Source organism: Peromyscus maniculatus, chromosome 1, assembly GCF_049852395.1.
Source record: "Peromyscus maniculatus bairdii isolate BWxNUB_F1_BW_parent chromosome 1, HU_Pman_BW_mat_3.1, whole genome shotgun sequence".
NCBI classification, from domain to species: domain Eukaryota; kingdom Metazoa; phylum Chordata; class Mammalia; order Rodentia; family Cricetidae; genus Peromyscus; species Peromyscus maniculatus.
This window is the reverse complement of record NC_134852.1, coordinates 197,958,323-197,976,569: the sequence shown is the minus strand read 5'-3', so window position 1 is coordinate 197,976,569 and position 18,247 is coordinate 197,958,323. Positions and strand designations below refer to the sequence as shown.

At 46.2% G+C, this 18,247-nt stretch overlaps 1 protein-coding gene across 27 annotated transcripts in view; it reads right to left on the bottom strand.

Annotated features, from left to right (window-relative positions):
- Positions 1-627: 627 nt before the first annotated feature.
- The window catches only part of Btrc (beta-transducin repeat containing E3 ubiquitin protein ligase), a 188,629-nt gene continuing 171,009 nt past the window's right edge, over positions 628-18,247 (bottom strand). For 23 of the 27 annotated variants that reach the window (XM_016006688.3, XM_006988185.4, XM_006988186.4 and 20 more), the window contains 9 exons: positions 16,686-16,782; positions 15,883-16,020; positions 15,308-15,426; positions 12,154-12,403; positions 11,079-11,197; positions 9,417-9,527; positions 8,793-8,871; positions 3,469-3,661; positions 628-1,588 (listed from right to left, as the gene is read on the bottom strand). In XM_016006688.3, the coding sequence (XP_015862174.1) occupies positions 3,500-3,661; positions 8,793-8,871; positions 9,417-9,527; positions 11,079-11,197; positions 12,154-12,403; positions 15,308-15,426; positions 15,883-16,020; positions 16,686-16,782 (1,075 nt within the window). In that variant the 3' untranslated portion in view covers positions 628-1,588; positions 3,469-3,499. The remainder of the gene's footprint in view (positions 1,589-3,468; positions 3,662-8,792; positions 8,872-9,416; positions 9,528-11,078; positions 11,198-12,153; positions 12,404-15,307; positions 15,427-15,882; positions 16,021-16,685; positions 16,783-18,247) is intronic. The other 4 variants (XM_076563209.1, XM_076563213.1, XM_076563216.1 and 1 more) reach the window with 1 other exon arrangement.

Genomic DNA, 18,247 nt, shown 5'->3' with positions numbered 1-18,247 from the left:
AGGGAGGCTATACTGTGGCCCCGGGGCCCAAAGGATGCCTAAACCACCCCTTGGCGGGCCCATGCATACTTGAGGAAAGTGACTTGGTTCTCAGTTCAAGTTCTCCTAGGTTTGCCCATAAGCCTCTGCATCTGGAGCCTGCTGGGGGAGGCGCAGTCCTGCCTTCCACATGGCCAGGTTAACCCTGCCCTTGACAAGTCCAGTTGCTAATGCTTTCACTGACTGCCAGAGTTTACTGCTAGGGAAAGTGGGCAGCAAAATAAAGCAGGGAGAAGGAAAGGAAGAGAAGGCAGCTCCCACTTACTAGTAACCCTGTGTGCCAAGCTTCACCCTGATCCCCTCTGGCAGCCTTGCCTTTCTGCAGATACTGGGTTTTGGAGAAGCAGAAGGAAGGATCTGCAGTGCAAGGCTGAGATGGTTAGACTGATAGTTCCTGGCCTAAACGGAGAACCAGCTTTTTTCCTGACCATCTCTTAAGCTGTTGTGCTCAGCCTAGGCTGTTACAGGTGCCTGGGTGCTTTCCGGCTCAATCCAGAAAACAGATGTGAGCCACGGTACAAAGTGCGGTGATAACCAGCCTGGTGCCGGCCATTCCAGGCCTTTCTGCAGGCCAAGCCTTGCCAGTGATTTAATGATGAAGCACAATGCTTTTTATTACACATCTAATTGTTAATGAGAGGAAATGCAATCAGCAGCTCCTTCCCACTCTACATGGAACCGAGAAGACTGCTGAGTCCAGAGCAAACACAACCACTGATGACGCCCAGGACACTCCTGTCCCTCCCCCTGGGCACAGGGAGGAGGAGAGAGAAAGCTGCAAATATGATGAGTGTCACGTTCATGAATCACTGCTGCCCCAGGGGTCACTTGCAGCAAAAGCCTGGAAATTAGGATACACTCAAACTCGGAATCCCAAGTGTCACATTTTCTAGGTGATCCACCTCATGCTAGATGAGGACACTTCACACACCTTCTCAGGCTGAAGATGGAGGAGGAGGCAAGAGGGACAGAAACCCAGACAGGGGAGGGAGGCAGCAGGTGCAGGTCTTCCAGTGTGTGTCCCTCTCTCCTCTAAGGATGTGCAGACAGCTGTCTCCTTCACGCAGTGGCCCGGACTGCTCTGGCCAGGTGCTGGACACTCCTGCAGTTAACAGGGAGAGGCCAGGCATTCTTTGCCTGGAAGCTGCAGCCCCTGTCCCCTAGAAGTGGGCCAGATGGGGAAACTAGTTCTTCTGCTTGATGGCAAAGCAAGAGAGATTCTGGCAAAACACTAAATATATTTATAAGTCATCTTTGTCTGGAACCCAATGGGAGAGAAACAGGTGCAGAGGGGAAGGGAGGTAACGGGAAGGGAGCCTTAAAAGTTCCAATCATTCACACAAGATAAAGACATCTTCTGATAGCAGCACTGAGGCAGCCGGGTGTGCCGAGCAGACCATCCTGGTCAGCTGCTGGCCGACTGTGTCCCAACAGGAGTCTCAAAGCCCTGCGCCTCGCTGACCCATCCGGGGAATCCGGGTAGGAGTGTGATTGTTGTTGTTCATCCTGGTCTTGGCAGATATGTTAAATACTGCAACATTAACGAGTCCTGTGTGGAAACACAGCCAACAGTCATTAGCCCTTCCTTGTAATTTTTACTTGCTCTAAGACAAAAAGAATGTTCGTGTGGCTGTCAATGAGGAAGGCTTGGGGTCCTTCCCAAGGGCTGCTCCCTGCCCACAGAGTGCTTCTGTCACAGTCTCCTTGGGGACTTACACAAAGGACAGGGCTTAGTGCTGTGCTCAGGGTACAGAGACTCTGTGCAGAGGCACTCTGATATCCTAAGATTTAAGAGTGAACAACGGCTGGAACGATGCCATGCTGTCCCCCGCTGCCTCCAACAGCAGAGCAGGCAGGGTGGGGCTCCAGGGCTCTGCTTGACTGTCCTGGAGCCCAGTGGTATCTCTGTAAGAAGTGTGGACTGGCCGGGAGCTGGCTGGGGCCTGGCTTAAGGAACTGTGTATGGAGACACTGAAAGTGCTCCTGGTCTCTTCAAGGACAGATGTGTAGGTGGTGGTTGGAAATGTGGCCTGGAGATTAAGGCAGAGGGTGATAGTGAAGATAAAAATTTGCTAGTCATCTCTGTTGAAGGGAGAGCTAAAGTCATGGAAAAAGATAAGACAGCCCAAGAAGAGAGCGTAGATGAGTCATAAAAGACTGAGCCGGCTTCTCAAGGGATGCCTGTTTCAGCAGTGAGAGGAGAAAGAGATGTAAACCAAGTCAGGGAGACAGTAACAGTGAGGGTTGGGGGCACATTTCTATGGTTAAACACATGTTTAGCATGAGCCAGGCCAGGTACTCAACACCTAGAAGCCCCCACCCCAATAGCAAAATACTATTACATTGGGAAAAAACCCAAACATTGGTGAAAAGAGCAGACAAGGCACACGACGGTCAGAGGCTCACTAACCATGGATACCTTCACAAAGGGCTCACGACATGTGAGGACTAAGAACTTGGCCATCATTCTCTCCATGCAGACCTGTGAGGTAGGTTCTAGCCTCCTCATTTCACTCCTCAGGATAGAACAGTTGGTGAACTGACAGGCCCCAGAGCACACAGCCAGTGTGACTGAGCTGAGGAATGATGGAGCAGCTGTGTCTTCTACAACAGCAGAGACACAGGGGAAACCCCAGAGGCCTGCGCACTCCTTCCGGAAGACTGACAGAGGCACAGGGGTGCAGTGAGAGGCATGTCTGCTCTAACAACCAAGGCAAGTGTGAGAAACAGAAAGGCACACGGAGGCAATGCTCCCAAAGCTGGTGCCCTTCCTAGAACTCAATAACCCAGCATATCTGAATCAGTGATGGCACCGGATGCCAACTGCAAACGCGTTCATCAACAATACCTGGGCATTTTAGAGAGGTGCTAGACTTGGGGAGGATACCCAACTTCATGTTACTGCTGGGGATCAACTGATCAACCAACCAACTAACCAGCCAACCAAGCGGGAAATGGGACAAAAAGGCTGCCTTCTGTTCCCAAGGAGACCGACAAGGCACATTTCAGCTAGAGACACTTCCAGTCACATGTTAGATGAATTGCTGGACTGAAGGGGTCTCCCTTGTAGGCAACTGATCTAAGAACTATACAATTACAAGCTTTCGGGCCATTCGTTTTCAACCGGCTCAAATGTCATTTTACTTTCATAAAAATTGTACTGAACTACTAGTAGAACTATTATTAGTACTACTACATAAGAATCTAGAATCTTCTAGAACTGGAACTGGCTCCCTTCTACCAGTGAAAGTGGTGCTCACAGGGACAGTCCCCGCCCCATCTCATGCTGTCGGATTCTGCCTTTCTGCTGTATAGGGCTTGGTGAGACAGACACAGGGTCTGAGAAGGAGAAACTCCCAGGAGCAAGCAGTGCTTCACAGCCAACACTCCATTTCTACCACAGCGCCATGTACACAGCTCTTTTCATACCCGGGCAAGTATGAGGTCAGTGTTGGGTTATTTATCTGGAGATGTAGGTGTATGTCCGAGAAGGGGAGCGGGGTGGTTCAGCGTGGGCAGCTGGATCATTTAGGAAGTCCCAGATGAGGATTGTGTCATCATGTGAACTACTGACAATCTGGAATTCATCAAACTGGAGTCGGAAAACTCTTCCAGAATGCTCCTAAAGAAGCAGAAACAAAAAGTAAGACTGTGACTCAAAATCAAAAGCACCATGTCTGAAGGAGTCTACAGAAAAGCCATGGTGTGCTCACTCAGTCACTGTTTCAAACGCTGACAGAAAGCAGTTTCGCTAACGTCAGGATGGAAAAAGCAAACACCAGGCAATAACTGATCTCAGAACACAGTCAGCAAGCAGCATTACTTAGGTGAGATGGCGAAGACGCTGGCTTGTCACTATTGACTGGGATTAGGCCAGAGGAGAGCACTCTTGGTACCTTCCTGGTCCCATCATCCCCTGCAAGCTCCTTTGACCACCAGAAGCCAAGGTGTGATCACCAGTAAGAAGTGACATATTGGTAAATGTGTGCCAACCAAACTTCTTGGGGCTGGAGAGATGACTCAGCAGTTAAGAATGCTGGCTGCTGCCAGGCGGTGGTGGCGCACGCCTTTAATCCCAGCACTCGGGAGGCAGAGCCAGGCGAATCTCTGTGAGTTCAAGGCCAGCCTGGTCTACAGAGTGAGATCCAGGACAGGCGCTAAAGCTACACAGAGAAACCCTGTCTCGAAAAGCCAAAACCAAACCAAACCAAACCAAAATGCTCTTCCAGAAGACCCAAGTTCAATTCCCGGCACCCACATGGAGGCTAACAACCATTTCTAACTACAGTTCCAGAGCGATTTGACATCCTCTGGCCTCTGAGGGCATTGTGCTGCACAAATGTACATGCAGGCAGGACATTCATGGACATAAAATAAAGACATAAACCATTTACAAATTTTCATGATGCTCAAAGTCCTACCACGATCAGTTTGAAGCTATCCACATATGATCAACAACTTGCAAAATTCTAATGGTTGGCTTTCTTGAGGTGAGGAGCCTTGTCTAGCGCATCAGGGTATTAAGCACTGCCTAGATTAGGTGTGGGTTATTCCTAACTCTCTGGAAAGTACGTTCAACACTGTGACTAGTCAGTCTCACCTGCACACCAATGCCTTTACTGATTTTTACCTACCCTTGAATTTCATATAAACACACACACACACACACACACACACACACACACACACACACACACACACACACACAGTGTATATATATATTTGTGCCTGGCTTATTTTACTCAATATTTTCGTTTGTTGGTTGATTTCCAAGACAGGCTTTCTTTGTATAACTGACCTGGTTGTCCTAGAACTCTCTCTGTAGACCATCAGGCTAGCCTCAAACTCAGAGATCCGCCTGCCTCTGCCTCCTGGTGCTGGGATTAAAGGCGTGCACTACCACCTGGCTTTTACTCAACATTGCAAAAGTGTTTTTCTGTCACTACATGGAAAAAGTTATTTCATTCCTTTAAAAAATTAGTGGCTAGTATTCCACTGTATAAATATACCATAGTTAATTTATTCTCCTGTCGGCAGACATATAAGCTGCTTATGATTTTTTGGTATTATGAAAAAAGGCTGCTTTCATTTGGGAGGTGGAGGCAGCAGATCTCTGTGAGTTTGAGGTCAGTCTGGTCTAATAGTGTGCACCAGGCCAGCCAGGGCTACAGAGAGAACCCATCTCAAAAACACCAGAAATACAAAGAAGCCCACACTGAGATATAACCAAATTGTTGAAAACCACTGATAAGAACAAAATCTTAAAGTGGCCACAGGAAAACAAGTCACTGGGCAGAACGAGGTGGTCTCAGCAGAAAGCACACGGGGAGAGAATGGAAGCCACACTAAAGCGCTGAAAGAAGGCGCCAACTCCGGATTCTTCAGCCAGCAGCAGCCCGTAAAAGGGAAGGCAAACTGACTTTCCAGGCAAACACCGCTTCAGAGTGTCTGTCACCAGTACACCCAGACAGGTGCTGACTTCTTCAAGCAGAGGAAAATGACATTCCAAGGGGAAAACTTGCATTTGTACAAAGGAATGGAGGGCAATGGAAAAGTCAGATGCACAAGTAAAAGTAACTGACTCAAAAACAAACACAGGTTGCGGTGGTTGGCGTAAGAACGGCTCCCATAGGCGCCTGCGTTCTCGATGTTTGCAGCCATCAGGGAGTGAACTCTGGACTGGATTAGGACGTGTGGTCTCGGAAGGTGGAAACCATGCCAGGTATCGTCTTGCACTCCGACCCACAGGCGGAGTGCAGCTCCCAACCGTGTCTCCAGGCCCCAGTTAGATGCTTCCCCTTGAAGAATTGCTGTGGTCATAGTGTCTCTTCAGTGCGATACAACAGCGACGACCATGACACAGTATCCCTCAGTGAAAGAGTGCGCTGTGCATTACAGCAAGCGTATGTGACAGGGTAATAACCCCTCGGGAAAAGAGGCCATTTCTGGAAATACTGAATACACATACACTTTGTATGATCCAGCCATTCTACTCCTTCTCCAGAGCTAAGCCCTCCTGAACACTGAGTCAGAATTTAGAAACTGGGCTTTCAATGCTTACTCAATCTTTCCTCAGAATTGTGCAGAACAACAGCAAAACACAAAACAAAATAAAACCTAACCAAGTAAAGTACTTGAAACTTTATTTGTAATAGCTAAACATGGAGAACCCTAAGGCTCATAATTGGTGAATGAGTAAAATGTGGCACATATGAACCTGGGTGAGTCCCCAAATGATCTCTATTTGGTGTAGAGACAGGCGGGGCTGAGGATGTGGCTCAGGTGAAAGATTGCCTATCATACAGGAAGCCCAAGGAGTGATCTCCAGCACTGAAAACCAGGTGTGGTGTATATACCTTTAGTTCTAGCACTTCTGAATTAGAGGCAGGAGGGTCACAAGTTTAAGATCACCATTAGACACACTATTGAGTTTGTGGCCAGCTCAGGACATAGGAGACTAAGTCTCAAAAGAAAAAATAAGGGAGGCTGGAGAGATGGTTCAGAGGTTAAGAGCACTAGCTGCTCTTCCAGAGGACCCAGGTTCAATTCCCAGCGCCCATATGGCAGCTCACAACTGTCTTTAGCTCCAGTTCCAGGGGATCTGACACCCTCATACAGACATACATGCAGGCAGAACACCAATACATGTAAAATAAAAATAAATCATTAAAAAAAAATAAGATAGGTATAAAAGTATATACTGTATGATTTGTTCTCATAAACCCTAGAAAACACCAACTAAACAAGGTTCTGTAAGTCAGACTGGGGACTAGGATGCTGTGGAATTCCTCTTGTACACTGTGAAGATTTGTCACTCGAATTGGTTTAATAAAGCACTGACTGGCCAGTAGCCAGGCAGGAAGTACAGGCAGGGTGGCCAAACTGAGAGTGCTGGGAAGGAAAAGACCAGGGTCAGGAGTCACCAGCCAGACACAGAAGGAGCAAGATGAGAATGCCATACTGAGAAAAGGTACCAAGCCACATGGCTAAACATAGATAAGAATTATAGGTTAATTTAAGTGTAAGAGCTAGTTAGAAAGTTTAGAAAGTAATAAGCCTGAGCTACTGGCCGAGCATTTATAATTTATATTAAGCCTCTGAGTGATTATTTGGGAAGTGGCTGCTGGATATTTGGGAGTTGCTGGTGGGCCAGAAACATCTGTTTACACAAGGTGGGCCCAGATGAAGGATGGAAAGACTGCCAAGCATATCAGGATAATCTACACTTTTACTGGCATATACACATCAAAAGCTCTTCTTATTTTTTATTTTTGAGTACTATTTTGTTGTCACTGTTACTTGTTCTGTTTTGGGGACAAGTCTTGCTATATAACCCTGGCCTGTCTTAAACTCAGGATCCTCCTTCCTAAGGCCCAAGTTCTGATAATAAGCACACATCACCATTCCCTATTTGTAGAGTTTGCTTTTTCTTTTTAAAGACAGGGTCTCTCTATATAGTCTAGGCTAGTCAGAAACTCATACTCTTCTTGCCTATTTATTTATTTATTTGTTTGTTTGTTTTTGTTTCTTTATGTAGTTCTGGCTGTCCTAGAACTCACTCTATAGCCCAGGCTGTCCTTGAACTCACAGAGATCCACCTGCCTCTGCTTCCTGAGTGCTGGGATTAAAGGTGGGTGTCACCATTACTCTTCTTGCCTCATTTTTAAAGTCTGGGATTACAGACAGATGCCAAAATGCTCAGTGCACAGAGCACACGTTTGAAAAGACACGTGTGAAGAAAGTAGGCAAGGCACACGTGCTACTGAAAGAATGCACCCAATCTCAGGCTTCTGGATCTAAGAGACAGGGTCTCAAACTGTAGCCCAGGCCTCTCAGGAACACATGGCAATTCTCCTGTCTCAGGCCCTGACTACATGTGTGCACCACTATACTCAGCTTAATACTGTGCTTTAAACCTGAGAAAGACAAAGTATTCCTTTTCTCCAGAACTGAGACTTCCTGAATGTTGAATCAGAACTCAGAACACTGGACTTAGAATGTTTCATCTTTTTCCTGAGTTGTTCAAAAGATTCTGTTTACTCTGGATCCACACACATCTAACTAAAGCAACATATGTCAATCTGAGCCTGTGGCTTATACTGTGATGAAGAATTTTATGCTTTTAAGCTTGTGGTGGGCACAGGCCTATAATCCCAGGAGATGGAGGCACAAGGAGTACAATTTCAATCCAGCCAGGGCCAGGTGAGATCCTGCTACAAAAGGCATTAAAGGTGACATTTCTCAGTGACTCACTTCTCTCTCCAAGTGTCAAGATGTTCAAGCATGGGGTAAACAGAGGATAACGACGGAGGCAACGCCTAGTGAATGAGACGCAGAGCTTAGGAGCTGACCAGGGGTTCCAGTGAGTCCCAGGGTACTTTTTGCAAGTACAGGTGTTCAGGTCCTTAGATTCTGGACAGGTTCCAATTTGAGTAATTATATTCTCTCTCCCTCAGTGCCTCCTGCTGCTTCTGGTGGATGCAGAATTCTCGTTCACTTCCTGCACTACGTGTGGGAGAGGTACTGTGCAGCTGTTAGGCAGCTGCCCTGGCCCTCTCCATACAGTCTCCAGAGCACTTTCGGATGAAAGGCACTATAGAAACCTATTTTATTATCATGTACTGGTTGCTTTCCTACTTAGTAGGTTTTGTGAGAGTCTAACTATAAAATCCAGATCTATATTCTACAGCACATTAACATTTAATTTCTTCCCCTACCTGCTCTTCAGCCCCCTTTAACAATAAGACTCTTACCACAAGCGTCCGTAGACAAAGAGTCCCTGCAGGAGCTCGGGGGTCCAAAGCAGCCATAAGATCCCACACTTTAATTTTTCTAAAGATCAAAAAGGGGACAAAAGTCTTATTTAAAAGCAAACTTAAGGGAACACAAGGAAGAACAGCAAAAAGTCAGGGCAATAAATCTGGATAGTGAATGTAGCTCACAGGAATCAGATGACTTCTGGGTTGGGGGCAGGGTTCCCACATTCCCTCTTAGAATAGCCACTTTACATGCTTGGCCTGTTCTGGTGGGTGTGTCTGGTTCTATGCTTCACAGGGCAAACCAGACAAATACATAATCTAATAGTCAGAATAGTAATCGATACAAATACAATGAAATGACCAGGAAGAATATTTTAGGAAACAGTAAGCACAAGAGAGGTGAACATCAATTAAGCAATGGTGTATTTCCACTTTAGGGGCCAAGGAAGGGTGACATTTACCATCACACACTGGGAGGAATGAAGACAGAGACTTTGGGGAAAGGAGGTGCTGGGACCGGAGCCCGGGGCCTTGCACATGCTAAGCACAGGCTCTGCTGCTGAGCTACACCCGAGCTCTCAAGATGGAGTTGTCCTTCAATCCTGTTGCTGAACTCACCCGTCATAGGCTCCACTCACTATCCTCTTGTTATCAAACCGGATACAGCGCACCAGCTCCTCATGGCCTTCTAACACTCGTAAACACGCGCCGCATTCTATGTCCCACAATCTGGAAGAGAAACTGAGTCAAGTGAAATGCCATAGACTCACTTCTAAGCCTTGACTATCACAGGGTATTTCAGACATCCTTTAACAATTCACAAAGGGGGCTTGAAAACTGGCGGAGTGGTTAAGAGCTCTGATTCTCAGCACCTGCATGGTGCTTCATAACCTTCCAGAACTCCAGTTCCAGAGGATCCAACACTCCTCTGACCTATTTGGACTTTCGTCACACATGTGGCGCAAATACGTACACATAGGCAACACAGTCATACACATAAAATGAAAATATTTTAAAATTTCACAAAGATCAATCACTCATATAAAAGTATATTACTTTCAATATAACTTATTTCCTATCTGTCATGTAATTTGGGCAGGAAAAGTGTGATTTAAGTTTGAATGCTGTGCTTTCAAAACACAATGCTTTATGCAACTGTGAAACCAGGTTCTTCCAGGCAGGAGTTCAAGGTACAGTCGCCTAGGAAGGAAATGAGCCTTTCAAGAGAGTAATTCTTCCTGAAGTCACCCCTCAGAATGAGATACATTGTGTCAGTGATATCTTGCTGTCACAAAGTACCTCCATCTCTGCTGGAGGACACTGCTCTCACCACCGTCCACGGCAGTCACCATCAACAGAAAGGCAAAGCTATATCTAGAGATGTCAGCTGCAATGGTTTTAATGCTTTCAGCCCAATTCCACTGATTTCTAGGAATGGCAGGTTTGCTATGCATCAGGTTTAGCTCTTCCTCAGGCATTGAAGGAAAGGCGATGACAGATAAAATTTCCAAATTCTAACCACCTCTCTCTGTCATTCATCTTTGTAAGGGTAAACATACAAAAATGTACAGACTTTTGCAACCTTCAAATTTAAAGACAGCCAGCTCTCTGGCCAACTACTGTATTGAAGCAAAAAGTCAGGATTTCTAGCAGAGAAACAATCTTTTCTTCCTCTTTTTCTTTATGTTTTCAACAACAGTGACATGGAGAAACGACCTTTATTTATTAGCATTTCTCAACTGCAGGAAAGAAATTTGAAAGAAGGGCCCTTAACCTCCATTAGCTGTCTTAGTTTCTTACTGAAGCAGTTCCTCTGAAATAGGTCTATTTGGTAAGAAGAGCATCCTGGGAAGGAAACATCACCAAAAGGCTTTTCTGTACTGCCTTTCTGGTAGGGCAAGCTTTAGACCCATAAGAAGCTACAGAATGGAAACATATTTGATTGAATCTAGAGGAGACCAGAGATGAGTGTGGGGAACAGGGAAGATTGGAGGGATATATAAGAGAAGCATAAAAAAAAATCAAAATCAAAACCAAACCAAACAAAGTCAGGTAGTGGTGGCCCACACCTTTAATCTAGTACTCAGGAAGTAGAGGAGGTGGACCTCTGTGAGTTAGAGGCCAGTTCCAGGACAGCCAGGCTATAACAGAAAAACTATTTCAATAACACACACACCGACACCAAATCAAAACAAATAAGATGGCTCAAGAGCATGAGATCTGTGACAAACGGCAGCTGGCACGTGCCATGGCTCCGCGGGGAGGGCGCCCGCCGCTCACCTGATGGTGTTGTCAGACGAACCACTCACCACCAGCCTGTCTCTGTACTGCAAACAGGCGATGCCTCGTTTGTGTCCATTTAGGGTCCTTACAAATTCACAAGTACTTGTGTTCCACACCTGAGACAGAAAAATGACAACTGAGCGGTTGATCTGTACACTTCTACCAGTACAAATGGAGCCAAGGTTAGTTCACAGAAACCCAGGACTAATGTGAACCTGGTGCTGCCCATGAGCATCTGTCAGATGGATTTCCTCTTGTGGAAATGGTCTCCTCCTCTCCTCATGCTGTGTGTGCATATTCAGTGTCTCCCTTAGTTCCTTTCCACCTGATTTTTTAGAGACGTATTTATTATTTTTATGTGTATATGTGCCTGCTCAAGCTTGTGTGTACCGTGTGCGTGTGCGCGTGCGCGCAGAAACCCACAAAGGCCTGCAGAGGCATCAGTCCCCGGGAACTGGAGTTCCAATGATTTGGAGCCACTATTTGCCGCTTACATCTAACCTGTGTCCTCTGCAAGAGCAGCCACTGTCTTCCCGTGCTGAGCCACCTCTCCAGCCTTGTTCCTGGAGACAGGGGCTTTACACAAAGCTTCCTGACTTGGCTCGAAGTCAGCTGGCCAGTGAGCACGGGGATTCACCAGCTCTGCTCCCTCCCCCAGCTCTGAGGCCACAGACGCACGCTGCCCCACCTGGCTTGTACATGGCTGCTAGGAATCCGACCTCAGGTCCTGATGTTTGTGTGGCAAGGACTTCATCAACCTGGCCACTTTCTCAGTTCTGGTATGTGTATTTCCTTGAACTTAAACTTGCATCTGTTCTCCTCACACTCACAATGCTGCCATCATTGATAGTGACACTGTTATTATCTGTCTGTGTTGGGTCTTGGGCATGTTAGGCAAGCTGTCTATCGCTAAGTTACATCTCCAGCCCATTACTCTTGTTTATAGAAATAAAAACTGAAGTAACGGTTACATTATTCTACAATAATGTTTATGTATATAGTTGTCCTCGATCACACTTTTACACCCATTCCTTACTGCACCTTGTGAACACACTGAAAAGTGGCCTATTACCTTTATGGTTCTATCTCCAGAGGCAGAAACGATGTACTTGTCATCGAAGTCTACAACATTGACGGCAGCTCTGTGTCCCACCAGTACCCTCCTTAGGGTGATGTCAGTCGGGGAGGCCATATCCCACACAGCAATGGACCGGTCTTTGGAGCAGGTTACCATCATGCCATTATTGAAGCGCAAGTGCAGAACTGCTTCACAATGGTGGATCAGTGTGTTGAGCATCTCACCTGCATTGACATCCCACACTCTGAAAAGAGACCTGAGAGTTAGACGGTACACAGGCTACCGTGCAGTGCTTCTTCTTGACCATGGTGCTTACCATCAATGCCATCAATGCCACCCCCACCTCCCAACACATTCTTTTTGAAACAGGGTTCTCTTTATAGCTCTGGCTATCCTGAAACTCATTCTGTAGACCAGGCTAGCCTTGAACTCAAAGAGCCACCTGCCTTTGCCTCCCAAGTGAAGAGACTAAGGGTGTGTACCACCAATGCTTGGCTGACCCCCATAGAGGATGATTAGGACCACAGGTCTGAGTGCAGGTGTCTGAGATGGTCTGCACTTGGCTGTGTTGTGGGATGTTCTGTATGGCAAATGTGTTGCTCTGATTGGTCAATAAATAAAACCTGATTGGCCGTGGCTAGGCAGGAAGTATAGGCGGGACTAACAGAGAGGAGAAATAAAAGAACAGGAAGGCAGAAGGAGTCACTGCCAGCCGCCTGCCAGGACAAGCAGCATGTGAAGATGCCGGTAAGCCACGAGCCACGTGGCAGGGTATAGATTTGTGGAAATGGATTAATTTAAGCTATAGGAACAGTTAGTAAGAAGCCTGCCACGGCCATTCAGTTTGTAAGCAATATAAGTCTCTGTGTTTACTTGGTTGGGTCTGAGTGGCTGTGGGACTGGCAGGTGATAAAGATTAGTCCTGACTGTGGGCCAGGCAGGAAAACTCTAGCTACACCCCCACTTTATTCAAATTTTTTATTTCTTATGTACACAGTGTTCTACGCCTGCATGCAAGAAGAAGGCACTGCATCTCATTACAGATGGGTGTGAGCCACCATGTGGTTGTTGGGAGTTGAACTCAGGATCTCAGGAAGAACAGCCAGTGTGCTCTTAACTGCTGAGCCATCTCTCCAGCCCCTCACCCCCACTTTTATGGCAACTGTTGTGCTCTTTCTTTACAGCCCCAAGGTAGAGTATGGACGGACCACGAGGAAGCAGTATAGACAAAGAGAAAAGGCAGGAAGTAGGTGCTTCCTGGGTAGAACCTTAAGATGGGAAATCTGGCCAAACTATAGTGCTCAAGAAGGAGGAAGTAGTCACTACCACCTTCTAATTTGGCACAAATTTTCAGATTATTATTCTGTTCTACTCTATTAGTATTATATTACTGATATTCAGTTAAGAACACACATGTAAATGAGGATAAGAACAGCACCAGATAGGGAGAGCCCGGGTGGGTCAGTGGTTCTGACATGGCCAGGAATTGTGTTGATGTCTGTGCCTGTGCTACCATCGAAGCCCACGTGGATGCCTGTGGTTGGGACTGCTGCCTGAAGCCACGTGAATGTCTGCGGGCATGGGAGAGTTAGCTCGGCCCTTCTCTGGCCACTGTGTGGCTTCCCTTAGCTCATGGCTTCTGGCACAGATGCAGGTGGAGAAAGACCCATCCTCCCTGGTGGGCTGGCCATTAGGAATTTGACCATGCTCCATTGAATACATGAACAACACAAAGTGGAATTTTTTTTGGGGGGGGGAGTCATGGAGAGGCATGGGAAGACTAGGAGGTGAGCACAACTGGGGCTCATGATGAGATTCCCAAATAATCAATTAAAAAAAAAAAAGAATAGCAGTAGGCTCTGTCCCAGTGACTGCCCCAGAAACCATGTTCTGCCACAGACTCAGTAATGTGGACTTGAGTTTGACTTCCCTTAATGTTAAGTTTTCCACCTCGGTCAAGGGTCAGGATTATGTAGACTCTAAGTCCAAGGCTCCATTTCTGTGCTTTTCAAGGCAAGAGGTCAAGAAGAGCCTGCCTCCCACTCAAGTGCATGCTTCATAGCAGTGGGGACCCTTGGATAGCTTGAGAACAGCGTCACGGCAGAAATGACCGTGACTTACTCTATTTTGCACACTGATTTTGGCTTCTCAAACATTTTATTTCCCTTTCCAGCTTAACCCTCCTCTTAGAAAGCTAGTTTTGTGCTGCAGTGTTGCTGAAAGGCAGAGTGCTGCTTAGCACACTAAGCCCTGGGTTCAATCCCAACACTGCCAAAACAAACAAACACCACCTCTCCCCTAGCCTATAAGTGATATGAGCATCTACAATGCTCCAGCTCCTTCGAGGAGATCCACAGCACGGATAAGTTAATTGCCAATGACTGTGAGGACCGGCCCTGCTATGCCTAGAAGTCAAGGGAGCAGCTTTTCCTATTTACAGGGGATAACTTTAGAGAACTTAACAGTGCAGTTAACCGCCTTTTACTACAGTTCTTTTAAAGTTACTTTTGATGTATTACGTTCGCTAAATCCTTTAGCTTAAGGTGAAACTCCTAGCAGGTTTCCAGCAGTGATGCTGGTACCCTGAACTCAAGCTACACTGGACTCCAGCAGCATAATGGCTGTGTCATCAAATCACCAGTGCCTCTGGAAACTGAGGACCCCTCCCTGAGTGAAACTTGCAATTAAACATTGTGGGGACGGCAGGGGAGGGGCTGGCAAGGAGTGAGCCCTGCTCAGCTGCATGTACTTGCACGAGCTCATGCATGCCGCACTGCAGTTACAATCTCCTGAAAGGAAGGCTTCCTTCCCTTCCTGCATTCCCGGGAGGTGGTTTCATAAAGGAACGCCAAGGCTTCCCATAAAGAGACGGAAAGTTCCTATGACAGGTGCTTCTCCAAATGAGAATCTGTGGAGCTTCTTAAACATAAAAAAGGAGAAATCTACCCAACGGTTTCAAAATCAAGTGTCTGGTTCTAGAGTGACAAGTGACCGACCAGAAGCTAACTCCAAGATCTGACACCCTCACACAGTTAGATATGCAGGCAAAACCTCAATGCACAGCACATAAAAATAAAAAATAAAAAAAAGAAAGAAAGAAAATTACTGTGACAGAAAGTAGAGGGTTTCCAAGTCTGAAATTTCCTACCTGACAGTGGAATCCGATGATCCAGTTATGATCACTCTCTCATCATACTGGAGACATAGGACAGAGCCTGTGTGGCCTGTGAGAATTCGCTTGCATTCCAATGTGCTTTTATCCCAGATCTAGGAGGGCAAAGGATCACTGTCATAATGGGGTGCTGTGGAGACTTGTTGCTCTGTGCATGTATGATCCCCAAACACCAAGCCAGAGAGGGTGGGACTGCATTCTTTCCTCCAGGTAGAACAGAACACCTGGATGTGCTGACTTCAGTTCTAATGCTAACTTTATCCTTTTCATTAAGGTGCAAGAGTAGCCTATAATTATGAAGGCCAAAATAACAACAGCTTCCATCAGCGTACTGCTAGAAGGGAGTTCAACCCTGGAACTATCTATTTGTATGATTCTCTGGGGAGCAGCAGACACTTGCCCTTTAAGGAAATGGTTTCAGCTTTGGTACTAGAACCAATCTACAATTCTCCCTTCCTAGAAACAATACTTAGGACTTAGGCTTCAGACTGCTTTCTGAACACAGTCACCCTGACTCCCACGACCATGCTCCTCAGCTGCAGAGGCTTCACCTTGATCGTGTTGTCTCGAAGGCCGCTCACTATTTTCTGGTCGTCATATTGTAAACAGTAAACGCCTTTGCTTGTCTCACTTCGGCAGTGGATTCTCTGTAAACTATGCCGGCCACATCTCCAATTGGATTCTATTGTCTAGAAAGGAGGCATCAAAGAAGCAGTTCATTAGGAAAGAACTCAGACCAACGGCTCAGTGTCACTCTATGGCAGCCGTTCTCAACCTGTGGGGTGAGACCTGCACCACCATTCCCCAGGGGTTGCCTAAAGACCACCGGAAAACATAAATAGTTACATTACAATTCATAACAGTAGCAAAATTACAGTTGTGAAGTAACAATGAAAAGAATTTTGTGTTTGGGGTCACCACAACATGAGGAACTGTATTCAAGGGTCACAGCGTTAGGAAGGTTGAGAACCGCTGCTCTATGGGACACAAACGTATAAAAAACTGAAGAGTAGGCACTATGGAAAGCTGCAGGCTCAGTGCTCCTCTTAGATATGTGGCACCCATGCCTACTGATAACTCTCCAAGGAGGCTCAGCAGCTTAGGAGTTCATTGTCTCCCCGGTGATTTAGGAAGGTGGCAATCCCCTTGTGTACACTCATCTATCAGTAACCGCAGGTTTTAAAGCTATACAAAGTTGATTTGGACTCTTCTGCACTTTACCAACCTTGTTCATTAGCAAAGACACTGATTTTTAACCCACACTGAAAACCTAAGTGGGTTTTCTGTAATAATACTTGAAAGTTATGCATACTAACAACGCTTAGCAAATATCGAGAAATACATCGATACTTACCTCAATATCTTGTATAATTTTAGGATAAAGTGCTCTATAAAAGGAGTTGGGAGGAGCGTTCTCATCAGGAGGTTTGTTTTTGAATAGGTACTGTCCCCTAAAAAACAAATATTTACCAATGAAGATCATAAATCCATTTACAAGAAGCTTTGTAGTTTTTCAAAGTGTCCCACACATCGTCCATTAACTACCCTGGCAAGGCATGATGGTAAGGTGATTTTAGGAGCCCTGTGTCAAAGTGTTAACCTCCTGGTATCTAAGGAATTTGATTAGAGTACCAACCCCTTTGGGATGTTGATAAACATAGGCCCAGAATTCATCTACTGGTTTATTAGGCTTCTGTACATTTACTTATTTTAACATTTGATAATAATGGTAATACTTCTGGTTAATAATCATAACTATGACTTTTCTCCTTGGTTCTGGGGCTTGACCCCAGAGCTGTGTGCACTTTGCTAGGTAAGTAGTTTATCACTCTACCACTGTGCTACCTTTGAGCCAGCATCGGCCCCTGAGCCAAGTTGTGCCAAGGTCAGAAGAAGCCTAGTGTGCTAGGGAACAGCAATGCTTCTGTCGTTAGTTACCACACGGGTGGGGTGTGCTAGCTCAGTCACTGGGGCTATTCCCCAGCACTGCGGCAGTCCTCCAAAAGAGGCGATTCAGTTCAGGGAACAAACAAAGGGACTGAAGGAATGTCAGCAGCGGGCGGAAGGAGAGGTGAGAAGAAATGCATGGCACACCATGCCGGCAGTGGAGGCAGGAAGCCGGCTTTCACAGGTGTGCGCCTATGCGCGCGCACACACAGATGCATGGCCTGACTTTCCTGGATTCTAGCAAGCAGCCTTTGCTAGCATCTCCTTCCTTATGACAGCACAGCTCTGAATACTCACATCCCAAGCTAGATTGCTATCCAAAAAAAAGGGGAGAAAAAAAAAGGTAAATGGCAATCACGTCCTGCTGGGTAAAAAATTTAATTCTTTCTCCTGAAGTTAAGAGCCCACCAAACACGGTGTGGAAGCTAGTAAAGGCCACTACGGGTGTGCCAACTGCTGCTCTCACTGGCACAGTGCCTTGCAAAGTAGAGGCAGGCAGAAATGCCTCTGTGTGTAATCCTGGCCCAGAGAAATCGTGTTTTCTCTGGGCCAGTCATCCACTTGTGCCTCTACAGTGCCATTACAATATAATTAATTGTTCCGTGTCTTCAGGAGAGCTTCTCCCTGCCCTCGCCCTATTATATACTTTGAAAATGAGTTGAGAAAATCTCCTATCAGGAAGGCAGCTGGGTCTGCTGTCTTTCTTAATGCAGAAAAGAAACTGCAATGGAGAAGTGAAAAGAATGGGTTTTAAAGGAGGACTGTGAACTCCGATATACCAACACGAAGAGTAAGTAAGCTACTTTGAGAAATAATTCTGGATTAATGGCATCCTGCTCTGAACAGTTTGGCTATGTAAACACTTTGCATGCAGATGAGATTTTTAACTATTGTTTTCCAGTGCCCACCATTCCTGAGATTCTTGTCTTCCTTCAGTCTCTGCCATCCTAGGAGTTCTCCAGGATTTTC